At 37.1% G+C, this 15,525-nt stretch overlaps 1 protein-coding gene and 1 non-coding gene across 6 annotated transcripts in view; one reads left to right on the top strand and one right to left on the bottom strand.

Annotated features, from left to right (window-relative positions):
- Positions 1-15,525, bottom strand: part of Usp34 (ubiquitin specific peptidase 34) — a 269,176-nt gene that overhangs the window by 163,560 nt on the left and 90,091 nt on the right. For 4 of the 5 annotated variants that reach the window (XM_087216017.1, XM_087216020.1, XM_004867234.4 and 1 more), the window contains exons 11-16: positions 11,687-11,812; positions 11,379-11,508; positions 9,771-9,806; positions 9,128-9,258; positions 8,433-9,043; positions 5,065-5,279 (exon numbers count right to left, since the gene is read on the bottom strand). In XM_087216017.1, coding sequence (XP_087072143.1) covers positions 5,065-5,279; positions 8,433-9,043; positions 9,128-9,258; positions 9,771-9,806; positions 11,379-11,508; positions 11,687-11,812 — 1,249 coding nt within the window. The remainder of the gene's footprint in view (positions 1-5,064; positions 5,280-8,432; positions 9,044-9,127; positions 9,259-9,770; positions 9,807-11,378; positions 11,509-11,686; positions 11,813-15,525) is intronic. The other variant, XM_087216019.1, reaches the window with a different exon arrangement.
- LOC147826941 (U2 spliceosomal RNA) lies at positions 14,164-14,353 on the top strand. The gene has a single exon (XR_015453321.1). It is a non-coding gene; the product is annotated as a U2 spliceosomal RNA (small nuclear RNA).

The raw sequence follows: 15,525 nt of genomic DNA, 5'->3' as shown, positions 1-15,525 counted from the left end.
CTTATGAGTTTATAGCTAAATGTGATGTTCAGATGTAAAGCCTGGTTGGAGGAGGTGGGTCACTGGGGGCATGGCCTGGAAAGGTATATCCCCTCCCTCCTACTCTTTTTTTTCCCCTCCCTCCTACTCTTAATTGCTGTGCTTCCTGTCTGCCATCCCAAGAGCTGTTTCTCCTCTACATGTGGCCCTCTCTTGGAGCCAGCAGACTATGCACTGAAACCTCTATGAACTGTGAGCCAAAATAAACCTCTCCTCATTTAATTTGTGGCTGTCAGGCATTGTGTCTCAGTGACTAAAAAAATAACAGACAGTGACTTAGTGAGTCTCTGTCTCAAAATAATAAATTAAAAAAGGGCTGTGGATATAACTCAGTGGGAAAGCACTGGGTTCAATCAGCAATGCCAAACAATGGGAGGGAAAAAGAAAGAAAAGAAAATGAAATTGGCAAACTACTTTCCCAAAGTGATCGTGCCATTTTATACCCCTACCAGCAGTATATCAAAGTGCCTCTTCCTATTCACCTACACACTCCACAAAACCTTTGCGTGGTCCCTTTTTAATCTCAGCCATTGTAACATTTGTTTAGCAGAATTATCACCGTAGCCTCAATATGCATTCCCTGCAAACTAATAATATTGAGTAGCTTTTCTTGTGCTTATTCATACTATTATCTTTGGTAAAATTCTTCACCACTTTTTTGAGGGGTACTGGGGATTGAACTCGGGACCTTGCATTTGTGAGGTGGGCAGTGGAACCACTGAGCTAAATCCCTGGCCCCTTCACCACTTTTTAATTAGGTTGTCTTACTGAGTTATAAAAATTTCTATATATTTGGAATATGGGCCTTTTATTAAACACATAATTTTAAAAGTTTTTTTCTAGTTTATCACTTGTCATTTCTTGGAGGGTAGCATTTATCTTTTAAAATTAATTTTATGGAAGTAACATGAATTAAATTGGTACATATACAAAACTTCTAATGATGAATATAATCACATACTGCAAACATGTACAAATATAAAGTAAAAAATTAAATAAAATTAATTTTATTAAAATATAATATGGGGTGAAGGTAAAGTTTTGTGTTAAGACTATGTAGTTACCAAGTACTGGGCCCTAGGTTTAATTCTTAGAACTGCTAAATAAAAATAAATAATCCACATACATAGTCAAAGTGATAGAGAAGTGCTATACAATTTGACAGGGCCTTGCCTTGCCTCCATTTTTTTTCCACAGAATGTTTTGGTTTAGAAATGTAAGTTTGGGGACCAGGGATTTAGCTCAGTGGTTTCACTGCCTGCTGCACAAGTTCAAGGACCAGAGTTCGATCCCTGGTATGAAAAAAATAAAAATAAAACAAAATAGAAATGTAAGTTTGTACAGACAGTCTCCTGCCCAATGTATCAAAATGGTTTGTGACTGTTTGAACTGTGTGACCTCTCAGGAATGTTCTGTTAAACTCTGCTCCCTCACAAGAAAGTTGTTAAGCTCCACCCCTCTCAGGAATGTTCTGTAACTCTGCTACTCTGCTTCAATGAGCATGCTCACAATGGCATGTTTCAGAACTGTTCTGTAACTCCGCCCCTTTGCTTCAGTGAGCATGCTTGCCTACCCTATAGATCCCTATATAAGGAAGCTCTCATTTCTGGTATAGAGCTCAGACTCCTCTGAGCCCGCTGGGGCTTGCTAGCATAATAAAGGGGTTTTTTTTCTACCTCTTCAACTGACCAACAGATTCTTCAAATTAGGAGAGCTGTATGCCACACTGCGCTGTAAAGCTCAGCTGTGCCTCAGAGCTGTGGGACTTGGTTGCAACACTGAGCCGTAACACTCAGCTGTGCCCCTGAGCTGTGACACTGAGCTGTAACACTTGGCTATAGCACAGAGCTGTTCTGCTCTGCCCCAACAAAAGTAAAGAACATTTTTATCACCCCAGAAAGTTCCATTATGATCTTTTATAATGAATCATGACCCCCTACACCCTAGGCAGTGAGTGGATTTCTGGCATTACATATTACTTTTAACTGTTCTACAATTGTATATATGTGATAGACAGTATGTACTCTTCTGATTCTAGCTTCTCTGGCTCAGAATGGTTTTCTGGTATCCATCCATAGTGTACTTTCCTTTTTAAAATTCACTGTGTTAATAAACCAGTTAATTCCTGTTAGGCTCTTATGAATAAATAATTAAGTATAAACATTTACTCTTTTTTCTTTGCAGTGGTTCTGGGGCTCAAACCTAGGGGCCTTCTACCACTGAGCCACATCTCCATCCCATTTATCTTTTATTTTGAGGCACAGTCTCACTAAATTAGCCATGAGGGACTCAAACTTCCAATCCTCCTGTCTCAGCCTCCTTCGGTTACTATCTCTTTATACACATTTTCATTTCTCTTGGATAAAAATCTAAATAGGAACTGCATTATAAAGTAGGTGTATATTTAATTGTATATGAAACTGACAGACCCCTAGTAGCACAAAAGAGAAAAAGAAACAAAAAAAAGTTCCACAAAGTGGCTATATTTTACACTTCTCTAAAGAGGTGTAGAGTTTTGAGTTGTTGCGTATTTTTAACATCAGTCCTTGATAAGCCCAGTCCTTAATTTTACCCATTCTAACAGGTATGCGGTAGTAGCTCATTGTGGTTTTGAACTTCTATTTCCCAGATGGCTAGACATTAAGAATGCTCTCATTTTGAAGAATACTCTTCATGGGCGAGGATACATCTCAGAGGTAGAGCACTCACATGCGTGAGGCCCTAGGTTCAATCTCTACCAGCGCAAAAGGGTGCATGAGGGGTTTCTACTTATCTTCTTTTATAATGTATTTGATCAAATCTTTTGCCCATGCTTAAGAAATTTTTTTTTTTTGGTAACGGGGATCAAACTCGGGTCCTTGCACTTGTGCAGCAGGCAGCAAAACCACTGAGCTAAATGCCGGGCCCACATAAGTAATTGTTTTAAGACAAAGTCTCACTATGTTGCCCCTTCTAACCTCACACTTCTGGGCCCATGCAATCCTCCTGCCCCAGCCTACAGATTAGATGGAATTATAGGCTTTCTATGTACCTAGCTCCCATGTTTAAATTTGACTGACTGTCTTATTGTGATGGGAAGGTGTTTTTTGTTTTTTATGAGATGATTTTCTGACTATGTTGCCCTGGACTTCTGGGCTCAAGTGATTCCCTCACTTCAGCCTTCCACGTGCTGGGATGATAGGCATGTACCACTACACATATCCAGAAGAGCTAAAGTTTGAGTACAAGGTAGATTTGCAGAATAGTAACACATATGATCATTTTGTTCAATTTCTAAATTCATGTTGTAAAATATATATAAAATACTGAACAAAAGGAAAATATGGGTCCAGGAGTGGCAGCACATACCTGTAATCTGAACACTCAGGAGGCTGAGGCAAGAGGATCATACTAAGTTCAAGGACAGCCTTGGCTATATAGTGAGTTCAAGGCCAGCCTCAACTAACTACTACATAGTGAAACCCTGTCTCAAAAACCAAAAATAAAACAAAAAAAATATATACAAGAAAAAATGATGACAAATTAATAAATACAGCATCAACTTCAACCTGATGACCTCAACCTTAACTTAAATATTTCTCAAAACCCTAGTGATGGGGCCAGGGATTTAGCTCAGCAGTTCTGATGCCTGCCTCACAAGTGAAAGGACCAGAGTTTGAGTCCCCGTACCAAAAAAAAAAAACAAACCCCAAAAAACCCCCACAAAAAACCCTAGTGATACAATAAAAATGTTGCTGGACAAGGTGATATACGCCTGTAATCCCAGCACTTAGGAAGCTGAGGCGGGAGGATTATAGCAAATTCAAAGACAGGCTGGGCTACACAGTGAGTTCAAGGCTAGCCTGGGCCATATAAGAATACTTTGTGTCAAAAAAAAAGAATAGGGCCAGGGATTTAGCTCAGTGGTTTCGCTGCCTGCCTTGCAAGCGCAAGGAGCTGAGTTCAATCCCCCCTACCAAAAAAAAAAAAAAAAAAAGAACATGTCAAGGTAACTTTATCTAAATCAGTAACAAGGAACATCTGAAATCACTAAGTTGTTATTGCTGTCAAAGTCTGTTAAGTTGTGTCTCTAAGTCTAATCATGGTCTTTTAGCAAAAGCCCAATCCATCCGGCCTACTGATAATGTAACTTACTGGCATCTTAAAATCTATTTCCTAGGCTAGCATGTGCTGATGGCACTCAAGGAAACAAGAAGCTAAATGGAGACCTATCAACTGCCAGTTCCAAAACTGATTCTCCCTTTTGTTTCTCCCTATCCTCTTTAATATTCTACTACTTTTATGTACTATTTTTTGAGACAAAATCTCCTTATATTGCCCAGACTGGCCACAAGCAATCACCCAGTGTCAGCCTCCCAAGTGTTGAGACTACAGACACACATGACCACGCCTAACAATCTTGTACTACTCTTTAACTCCCTTTATCCTTCATTCTTCCAAGTCTTGGAAGACCTATTACTTTTCAAAAATTGCTTATTATAATCATTTCTGAAACATTTTCATCACTAAAGACAAAACACCTTGCTCTTTGTCAGTTACCCTTCCTACAGAGGTTTCTGTACAACCCTCCCTAGCACGAAGCAACCACAATTTACTTTATTTCTATAGATTTAGTCATTTTAGACATTTTGTATAAAATGAAATCCTACGTCATCTTTTGTGATCTTGCATTACTTTTAGGTCCTAAAATGTTGAAAATAAAATACTCAAAATAAAACCCAACAAAGCCATGTATTTTCTAAACTTATAAATCTGTAATTTTTTAGTATTAGAATGAATTGCCTTTCCCAGCTGACAGCTCTTGATAGAAATGCAGTCTTTAAAAGAACATGCAGGCCTTATTTATATTTATAATGGACTATTTAGAATAATTTCATTCCCTTGGAAAGAAAACAGCATACAAAAGTTGCTTTGGCAAAGATACTTACGTTTCACAATATTAACTGCTGATTTCTTCTAACAGTGTAATATAAATTATTCTTGTTTTGAAGAAAATAATATATTTTACTTACTATAGAATCTTACCTTGACTAAGATGTTCATGATAAATAGATGCTAAATTGGGAAGATGTTGTTGGAGATGAGATGTTAGTTCTGCATGTGAATTAATCTGAACTAGTTCCTCTTCACATCCAGATTCTTCACCATCGAAATCAGCCATATTTTTTTCTGATTTTGCACTGACTTGCGAGCTACTGCAACTAACATCATCTGCACTTAGCATATCGTCAACCATATGCCTATAACAAGAAAAGTACAAAGTTATTACTTATAAACTTAAACATACTTTATGAATCACTAAAAAAAAAAAAAACACCACATCTCTTAAAACACTGGGAAGAAATTACTACACAATCTGTTTATGTCTGTTTATGGTGCCCGGGGTGAAAAATTTTTTTTATTTTGGTAGTACTGACAACTGAACCCAGGGACTCTGCACTGAGTTATATCCCCAGCCCTTCAAAATTTTTTTTCTTTTTTAAATTTTAAGACACTAAGTTGCCCAGAAGGTACTCAAACTTACAATCCTCCCGCTCTCACCCTCCCAAAGTGCTGGGATTACAGGTATACCCCATCATGCCCAGCCTAATGGTTGTAACAATACAGAATACTGACAGTATTACAAAAGCCCAAATGTTAGAATGACCAAGTAATTTTACAATATAGACACATCTTATCCTATTTTATAATATATAGACATTAGTATAACTCACTAAAACATATAGCCGGGGATTTAGCTCACTGGCACTGTGCCTGCCTCGCAAGTGCAAGGTCCTGAGATCGATCCTCAGTACCAGGGTGGGGGGTGGGGGTTCAAAGGGAATAATTTTAGTCAAAATAAGTAATGCTCATTATGATGTATTTTTTATAAATTCAAAGTGACAATGTGAAAAAAGATTTCATTTCATTGTATTTTGAGACAGGGTTTCAATAAGTAGCTGAGGCTGGTCTTGAATTCACTATGTAGCTCCAGCTGGTGATCCTCCTGCCTCAGCTTCCCCAGTGCTGGGATTAAGTATGCACCACCAACCATGGCTTAAAAAAGATTATTTACATTTTTTTATAAAACTACAAAAATCAGTAACTGGGTTGTAGCTACATGGTAGAGTGTTTGTCTAGCATGCACAAGGTCTTGAGTTCAAACCCCAATGCCACGAAAAAAAAAATCAAATGAAAAAACTATCAGGAGGATATTTCAATTTAAGGCTGCAATCTAGGTACAGTTAATATTAACTGGGAATTTCTTTGACTGTGGAATATATGCTGAAAAAACTGCAACAAAACTTTACTACCTAACAAATGGCATTTGCAAATACTCTAGGCATCTGTAAACACTTGGAAGTTGTACAATGTGACTGATCCACAGGTTGGTTTATGTTCACTTTTTTAAAAAATGGAAATGTCCTATAGAAAACTATCTTGCCAGAGATTTTTTACACTTTTTTTTTTTTGGTATCGGGAATCGAACTCGGGTCCTTGCACTTGTGAGGCAGGCAGCGGAATCACTGAGCTAAATCCCCGGCCCTATCTTGCCAGAGTTTTAAAAATAAAAAGGATATTGTTTTGTCTTCTGTAGAAAAAAAAAATTAACTAGGGGAGACTGGAAGTACAGCTCAGTGGTAGAGTTTAGCATGTACAAAGCCCTGCGTTCAATTCCTGAACAGCACAAAAATATATAATAATAACTGGGAGAGTTTTAATAGAAATCCAATCCATAAGGCTTATTTATATTTTAATGTACTGTCATCCCAAAATCTATTTCAAGGCTATCGTGTACAACAAAAGTATACTAAGTACTCACTTCCAAAACATACTATGTACTCCAAAGAATGTAAAGAGAGAAGGGTGAAAACACATGAAAAACGACCAGGGATTCAGCTCAGTGGTTATGCCACCTGTCTCCCAAGCACAAGGACCTGAGTTCGATCCCCAATAACAAAAAAAACCAAACAAAATACCATGAAACAAGTACTATGAAACATAACATGGAAAGGGGATAAACAAACTCTCAAAGCATTATGTCTTGTGGGGCAGACCTGTAACACCTAATAATTTAATTTTTAATTTACTATGGCAGTTGGTGTCAAGACTTAAAGTGACGTGCAATGTGTTTTGAGACAGCGTCTCACTATGTAGTTTTAGGTTGGCCTCGAACTTACTGTGATCCTCTTGTCTCAGCCTCCAAAGTGCTGGGGTTACAGGCATGTAAACATGCCCAGCATGCAATGTGTTAAACAAAAGAGAGTACACTGCACCTCAGTTTTATAATAAAACAACTGTCTTCCCTTCATCAATACAGAGAGGCAACCAACCATCTCATCTCAGGAGGGAGGCAGAGGCAGGAGGATCATGAGTTTCAGATGGACCTAGGTTACATAGTTCAAGTTCATGGCTTAGACCGGCCATGTTTTACATGTATAATGGCCAAATTGGCTAATGGATATTATATTGGAGAGCATAAATTTATGTCTCCAACTCTTTTTTATAAAAATTTCCCTAAAAGCAGATTTAATATTGCTTGTGAAAACTTCTACTAGAATATGATGATGAAAAGGAAAATTTTATGCATCTTGCAATTTTAGGATATTAATAAAAATAAACTCGACTCTAAAGTTTTTTGGTTATGTGTGAATTATATCCATGGTATTTAACAATGTTATTCCAAATTTTTCTTTCAATTTTCTCACCTATAAAAAGGGAACAACTGGGGCCAGGGACACCATGCCTGCCTCACAAGACCAAGGTCCTGAGTTCGATCCCTGGTACCACCAAAAAAAAAAAAAAAAAAAAAAAAAGAACAACTATACCATTCTCATGTATTTATTGTGAAGATTTCATGAAATAATGTGATTGTTCCAAAGTAAGTGTTCAATAAACGTTAACAGCTATTACTACTGTCATTACAAGTGGAAATATTTTGAGTTGATGAAACATAAATAGTGGTCTATAATATACAGAGTATTAAACACGTAGTAAGAAATACAAAATATCTTAACTTTTGCACTAATTCATTTGGAAATATTTTATATACTACTGGTTTAAATAAAATACTACCAGTTTCATTGTACTGTTTAAAAATGTGCCCAATATAAAATAATTATTGAAATAAGCACTTAAAAAAATGGTGTACCCAATATAAAAAACTACCTATGTCTGTCTTATATTTATACTCTGCACTGTATTACTATTAAACAGTAGTCTTCTAGAGGACTGGGGATTGTGGGGTTCCACTGCCTACCCCACAAGCGCGAGGCGCGAGGATCCAAGTTCAATCCCCGATACCAAAAAAAAAAGATACTTTACTGGAATAAATTAACACCTGAATAAACAATAGTTATAATACTTTGCTAAAGGAAATATAAACTGAATATTTATTTGTAATCCAACTTTACCCTTCATGGTGGTGATGGTGGTGGTGGTGGTGGTGGTGATGCTGTGGACCAATAAACTGCCGACAATTAAATAATTCATTCCCAATAGTTTCCCCAAGGAAGTCCCCAGTTCGTGTGATACAAGACTCCTGAGAACCTTGTGCTATATGAGCAGCATTAATTTCCCCTGAAGTATCATGTTCTGGGTCTTCAGAGTGAGAACAGGCATCCAGCATTCGTATTCGATTATCTACTGATGGTAATGACTCAGTGTTAAAAACTAGGTCCTTTCCAGTTCCATTGCTTGTCCCATTTCTTTCAGATGGGCCTTGAGAATCCCCTAGGCAAATGCCTGCTTGACTTTCTAACTTTCTATTCCGAAGATCTGCACCACAACTGCTTTTGGGAGGATTATGACCATGATCATCATCTTCATCTTCTTCTTTAAGGGCTTCAATATCTGCAATATCTTCTGACTGTGCCTCACTTCCAGGGCTTCCAGCTGACTGGCTTGCATGGCTAGAGTTCACCTCATTGCTAGATCCATCACTATGCCCACTACTACTACCAGGACCACTGCTTCCGTCTTCACCACTGTTGGCAGTTTCATCAGAACTTCCCTGCATGGATTCCTGTATTCAGAAACAGATAAAAATTAAACATGGCAGGAATTCTTATAAAAATCCCTCTCAAAGGGGGAAAAATTATTTCCATACCTCTGTGTCTGAAAGTCGCTGCTGCACATGTTTAGTTCTATTAATAAGCTGCTCATCCATTTCAATGTCACTGCCTCCACTTTGATGTGTATCACTGTTATCACTGCTTTGAGGACTTGCTGCGGGTGACCCTATAAAAACATGGAATTTCATTCTTACTTATTTATATTAAGGTAGATCTAACAGAATTATATCATTCTTTGATTCCATGAGCTATTTAAAAAAGCTTTACACTAAATAGCCAAAATTACAATGTCTGAATTTGTTAACATTTGCCAATTTCTAAAGAGGATATATATGACTTCAATTAAAAGTCAAGATACTGACGGGCTGCGGATTTAGCTCAGTGGTTCCGGCGCCTACCTCGAAAGCGCAAGGTCCTGAGTTTGATCCCTGGTACAAAAAAAAAAAAAGACACTGATGGTTTTAAGCAAAATGGGTAAGATGACAGATGGGGGTGCTTGCCTAGCATGCGAGGGGACTTGGGTTCAATTCCAAGCACTGTCCAGAAATTTAAAAGGATGAATAACTAGTTTAAGGGTTATACCTTCTTCTGAAAGTGTATTACATAAAATCAGTAACTCTAAAAATCACCAAAACAAAACTGTAAGTCGTACTGTCATGCTTCTAAGACTCAACTTACAAGGTGATGGAGCTGCCCTTCTGAGCTCTTCTTCCTCTGAAGGAAAAGGAAAAAAAAATGGGGGAAACATTCTAAGTGACTGAGCTTTTTGGGACAGCACATCAGTTGTTCATATTATATAAGACACAGATAGGGAAACCTCAAGTAGTTGTGAGTGCTTGCACAAAAAAAAAGCCTAATAGCTGGGGATTTAGCTCAATGGTTCCATCACCTGCCCCACAAGCACCAGGACCTGAATTCAATCCCCCATACCAAAAAAAAAAAAACCCTAATAGTATATAACATCAGGAGACAAATACTGGGTTTGAATATATAAAATTTTAGTTCTCTTTCTTTTTTTGAGACAGGGTCTCTCTTTTTAATGCAGGCCAACAGTGAACTCACTATGTAACCAACTGGCCTTGAACTAATGGCAATCCTCCTGCCTCAGTCTCCTGAATGGTGGGATTATAGGTATGCATTACCACACCTGGCAAGTATATATAGTTTTAGAAAGTCCTTGGGGACTATGCAAGAGAAAGACACACATAAAGCATCTAATATGGAAGAAAATCTTTGAAATAAAAAACACAAAGATAACTCTACTATGTTTTACCACTGAAATTACTTCTAAAATGATGTTTTTCAAAGCAAAGGAAATGGAAGATTAGAAAATTCATTAACTACTGAAACTCCACTAACTTAAAGGGTTAACCAAAACCAGGAACTAACCACAATTTACTAACCCTTTCATATACAGTCTACCTCAAATCACAAGCTTATCTTAAAATTAAGACTGAATTCTGGGGCACAGTGATGCATGCTTACTCAAAGAGGGCTGAGGCACAAGAATCCCAACATTCAAAAGGGGCTAAGGTAGAAGAAATGGCTTGTTCAAGGCCAACGTAGGCAATTTAGTGAAATTTTGTCTTAAAAAATAAAAAGGTATAGTAGCATATGCTTGTAATTCCAGAACTCAGGAGGCTCACACAGGAGGATCGTTGACTCCAAGGCCAGCCTAGTCTACATAGCAAGTTCAAAGCCAGCCTGGACTACACAGAGTAACCCCCATCTCAAAAAAACCTAAGAGGGCCAGTAATTTAGCTCAGTGGTGCCACTGTTGGCCTCGCAAACAGAAGGTCCTGAGTTCAATCCCTGGTAGCATCGAAACAAAACCTAAAAAAGAAAAGGAAAGAAACAAAACAAAACAAACCTGGATTGTGAGTACAGACTGAGTATCCTTTACCTGAAATGCTTGGAATATAAAGTACTGCAGATTTTGAATATTTTCAGATTTTAGAGTATGTCCATATACATGATATATTTTGGGGATGGTAGGTACCCAAATCTAAACACAAAATTGTTTTATGTTTCATATACACCTTCAGGTTTATACAAGGGTTGAAGATTACAATTTTTTAAAATACATCTATGTTTGACCCATCATGAGGTAAGGTGTGGAATTTTCCACTTGTAGTACACTGACATTCAAAAAGTTTTCCATTTGGGAGCGTTTCAAATTTTGGATTTTCTGATTAGGGATGCTCAACCTGTTTTAGCAGAAAGTACTTCAAATGTCATTCATAAACTTCAAACAACTCACTTCAACATGCAATACACTTTACTAACCTTTCTTATTACCAATGGGAATATTAGTGTTTAATAAAGATGCAAAAGAACTCTGTTTAGATAGTTGAGCCTTAGCTGCTAATGCATTATTCCATAATGCTTTAATTAACATGGATGCCAAGTACAATGTCTGAAAAAGAAAAAAACGACTGAAGTTAGAGGCTTTTATACAACATTGCAATCTATTTAATGCCCTTTTCATCCAACTAAAATGCAATACTCTCAAGCAACAAAAATATCTGAATCATAAAATAAATGGTTACTTTACATAAGAAAATTTTTACATTATGTTCTGAATGTATGATTACCTGTTCAGTATGAACACTTGGCTCAAGAGCTGAGACAAGATTAAGGAGATGTCTAAGTGGTACAGGATCCAAATTCTTGATAAGTGAAGGAAATAAGTCATGTATGTACCGACTACAATGTTTCAACTAAAAAATAAAAGTATAGAAAAAAGTTAAAAATTACCTTACATAAATAAACACATTTGATATAAAAAAGTTACACAGTTTGAAAAGTTAAGAAGTGGGCCAATAAACTATTATTTTATATGCCAGTAAAAAACAAAAAATCCAAAAAAAAAAAACCAAATCCCGTAAATGCCAGGTCAAAACATTGAAAATAAAATTAGACTTAACCACATTTATCTTAACCAAACAAACCACAAGCTTCATTTCATAATCAAAAGAGGGAAGCCCACAATAAATATAGCTTCCAGAATCCAAGTATGAAGTAGATTGAAATGAAACTTATATACATATCATTAACAAAAAAGCAAGTTAAACATTAAAGTGGCAGCAAGTACAAATAAAATAAATTACAATTAGGAGAAAAATATTTCAGGTATATCTCTCATATAAATGTTATTTTAAAAGAATTTTTAAAAATAGTTTAACAGCCAGGTGTAGTGGTGCACATCTGTAATCCCAGCACTCAGGAGGCTGAGGCGGGAGGATCACTGTGAGTTCGAGGCTAGCCTCAGCTATATAGTGAGTTCAAAGCCAGCCTGAACTACATAAAAAAGTTTTAACAATATTTACTGGCTTTATTTTTGATTCTAGAATTCAGCAACACTACATTCATAGAATAGGTGTTCTGATGATTCAAGCAGAGATTGTTTTTATAGTCAAAAAAGGGCTTAAGGACAGCAAAAATATTTGTTTATTTATTTATTTTAGAGTCAGGATCTGTCTATGTTGGCTCCTCTCAGTTTGACCTACTGCCTTAGACATTACACCATGAGGGGGTCAGAACAATAGAAAAATAACCAATTAGGCCTTTTCACCATTATTGAAAATATTTTTATTAGTACATATTTGTAGAATGTAATGACTACATTTGTGGTGGGGAGTTGGTACATGTACATAACCCATCTTAATTCTGTTTATTTCCTCTTCACTCCTACCCCTAAAAACTGTTTCTGTAACACGTATTTTACTGACGTATACAGTAGAAACTCTTAGCAAAAAGTCTATACAATAGGTCAGGGGATTTAGCTCAGTGGCACAGCACCTGCCTCACAAGCACAAGGTCCTGAGTTCGATCCCCAGTACCAAAAAAAAAATCTATACAATAACCAAGCGAATGTGGTGCTGCACATCTATAATCCCAGCACTCAGGAGGCTCAGGCAGTAGGACTGCTGCAAGTTCAAGGTCAGCTTTGGCTAATATTAAGGCCAGCTTGAACTACATAGTGAGACTTTGTCTCAAATAAACAAAAACCACATGACACAAAGACTCCTTTGTTGTAAGAAGTAGAAATACACAAAACCTTAAAGGACACTATAATATTTAGGGAGATGTGACAACTAAATATGTCATGAAAAATAAATGCCTTTTATAACCACAAAGCTGCTAACTGCTAGATCAAGGCAAAGCAACAAAGCTGGAGTGGTGATGCATTCTTATAACCCCAGCACTCTGGAAGGCTGAAGCAAGAGGTTATCAAGTTCAAGTACAGCCTAGGCAATTTAGAGACTTAGACACTAGGTTCAACTCCCACCCCTTCTTGCCAAGACAAAGCAACAAATAAAAGATGACCAGTTTAAGGGCTTTCAAAGGTAAAAAAGCTGAAGTTGATGTTTCCTATTATTTTTAATACATAAAATGTCTATCTGAAGTGTAGAGTTTTATTCTAACATACTGATTTTTATATTTCATAGATGGATACCAGATGAATTTGCTGTTGCCTTTCCTATCACTGTAAATATGTACAGGCTAATTAATTCTTGAAGCACAAGGTAAAACAAAAGTAATAAATACTGAAGGAATTAATTCTATGTTGGTGAGACCTCTTATGAATTGTACTATTTTAATAATTTTTTTTTTGGTACCATGGATTGGACTTGGGTCCTTGGGCTTGCGAGGGAGGCGGTGGAACCACTGAGCTAAATCCCCTATTTTAATAATTTTTACTTCAACACTACTTGGTATCCATTAGAAAACCTGATGAGGTTGGAAGTTTAGCTTTGTGACCTGCCTACTATAATATGTAAGGCCTTGGGTTTAATCCTCAGCACCACAAAAAAGAGGAAAGAAAAAAAAATAATGACACTATTTTGAAACTACAAACATCATTTGATTTAAGGAGAAGTGAACAATTAATAACAAGTTTATCAGTTTTTCAGGTCTTATTGGAAGAATGTTTTGTTTTAAAACAGGGTCTCACTAAATAGTCCAGGTTGACCTCAGCTTCTGAGTGCTGGGATTATAGGCATGCACCATCATGTTTGGCCAAAATGTTTTTTTTTTTTGGTACTGGGGATCGAACTAAGGACCTTGCATCGCTTCTCGGCCTTTTGGCTAAGATCAAGTGAACTCAGGACCTTGCACTTGCAAGGCAGGCGGCGGCGGAACCACTGAACTAAATCCCCCGCCCTAAAATGTTAACTTTAATATAATAATTAACATTATATTTAGACTATATTAATAGTCCATATTTGTTTTGCAAAAACACAAGTATGATACACATTCCATAACTGAAATGTAATAAAATACAGAATAGATTCCTGCCAGGCATGGTGGCACAAGCCTGTAATCCCAGCACTCAGGAGGCTGAGGCAGGAGGATCACCCTGAGTTTGAGGCCAGCCTGGGCTACATAGTGAGTTCAGGGCAAGCATACAAAGGGAGACCCTGCCACAAAAAACCAAAAACCAAACCAAACCAAAACAAAACAACAACGAAACCCAGAATAGATTCCTGGCTTTATGCTAATTTAATCACTAATAAAATGGAATTTCCATAATAAATTTAATTTAGAAAATCAAGTATCTTGGAGCTAGGTATGTAGCATAAGCCTGTAATAATCCTAGCACTCTGGGAGGCTAAGGCGAGAGGATCAAAAGTTCGAGTTCAACATGGGTAACTTGGCAAGACCCTGACTCAAAAAATGTTTTTTAAAGTGCTGAGATATTAGAAAAAAAAAATGCCGAGATACAGCTGAATATGAAAGCTCTTGGTTCAATCCTCAGTATCACCAAACAAAAAATAACCCCTCTCAACTTGGTTAGTATTAAACAACAAGGTCCTTGAGAAAAATTATGAAATCCTGTGACCAAGACAAAATATATATATATATATATATATATATTAGACTCTTTTAGATATGTTTGGTATAAGGCCAGGGATTTAGTGCAGTGGCACCACGCCTGCCTCACAAGCACAAGGTCCTGAGTTCAATTCCTGGTACTAGGGGGGCGGGGGAGATATGTTTGGTGTAGAGCATATTCAGGAAAAAAATCATCAAGATCACATTTCTCTAAGGTCTTGGTAAAGATGACAGTATAAACCTTATTCACAAACCATCCTCTACTAGTTATTGAATAGAAAAGAGAAAAGAACTTTAGGGAAGATGGCAGAATAAAAGTGTCAGGAATCTATCTCTGTACCTAGACAATAAATGTAATAGTGTGAGAACTCTCACACTAACCAGAAGAAAGTTTAGTTGGTAAATTTCCATGTTCAATGCCGCAACAGCTACTCATTCTCCATTCCCTCAGCCTTATGACCATCTACTATACAAACAGCAACACAAGTTTTTAGTGAGCCAGATGGACTAGGGTAAGAAATAAGGATCATGTCCTCCAAATATCAGTGTCTAATTGGTGAGGTACAAGAACAAAGGCCAACTAACACTGGCTGGG

Source organism: Heterocephalus glaber, unplaced genomic scaffold (genome assembly GCF_053883595.1).
Source record: "Heterocephalus glaber isolate CG9 unplaced genomic scaffold, H.glaber_assembly_v1.0 deba00001457, whole genome shotgun sequence".
In the NCBI taxonomy this organism is placed as follows: Eukaryota; Metazoa; Chordata; class Mammalia; order Rodentia; family Bathyergidae; genus Heterocephalus; species Heterocephalus glaber.
This window is presented reverse-complemented; position numbering and strand designations above follow the sequence as displayed.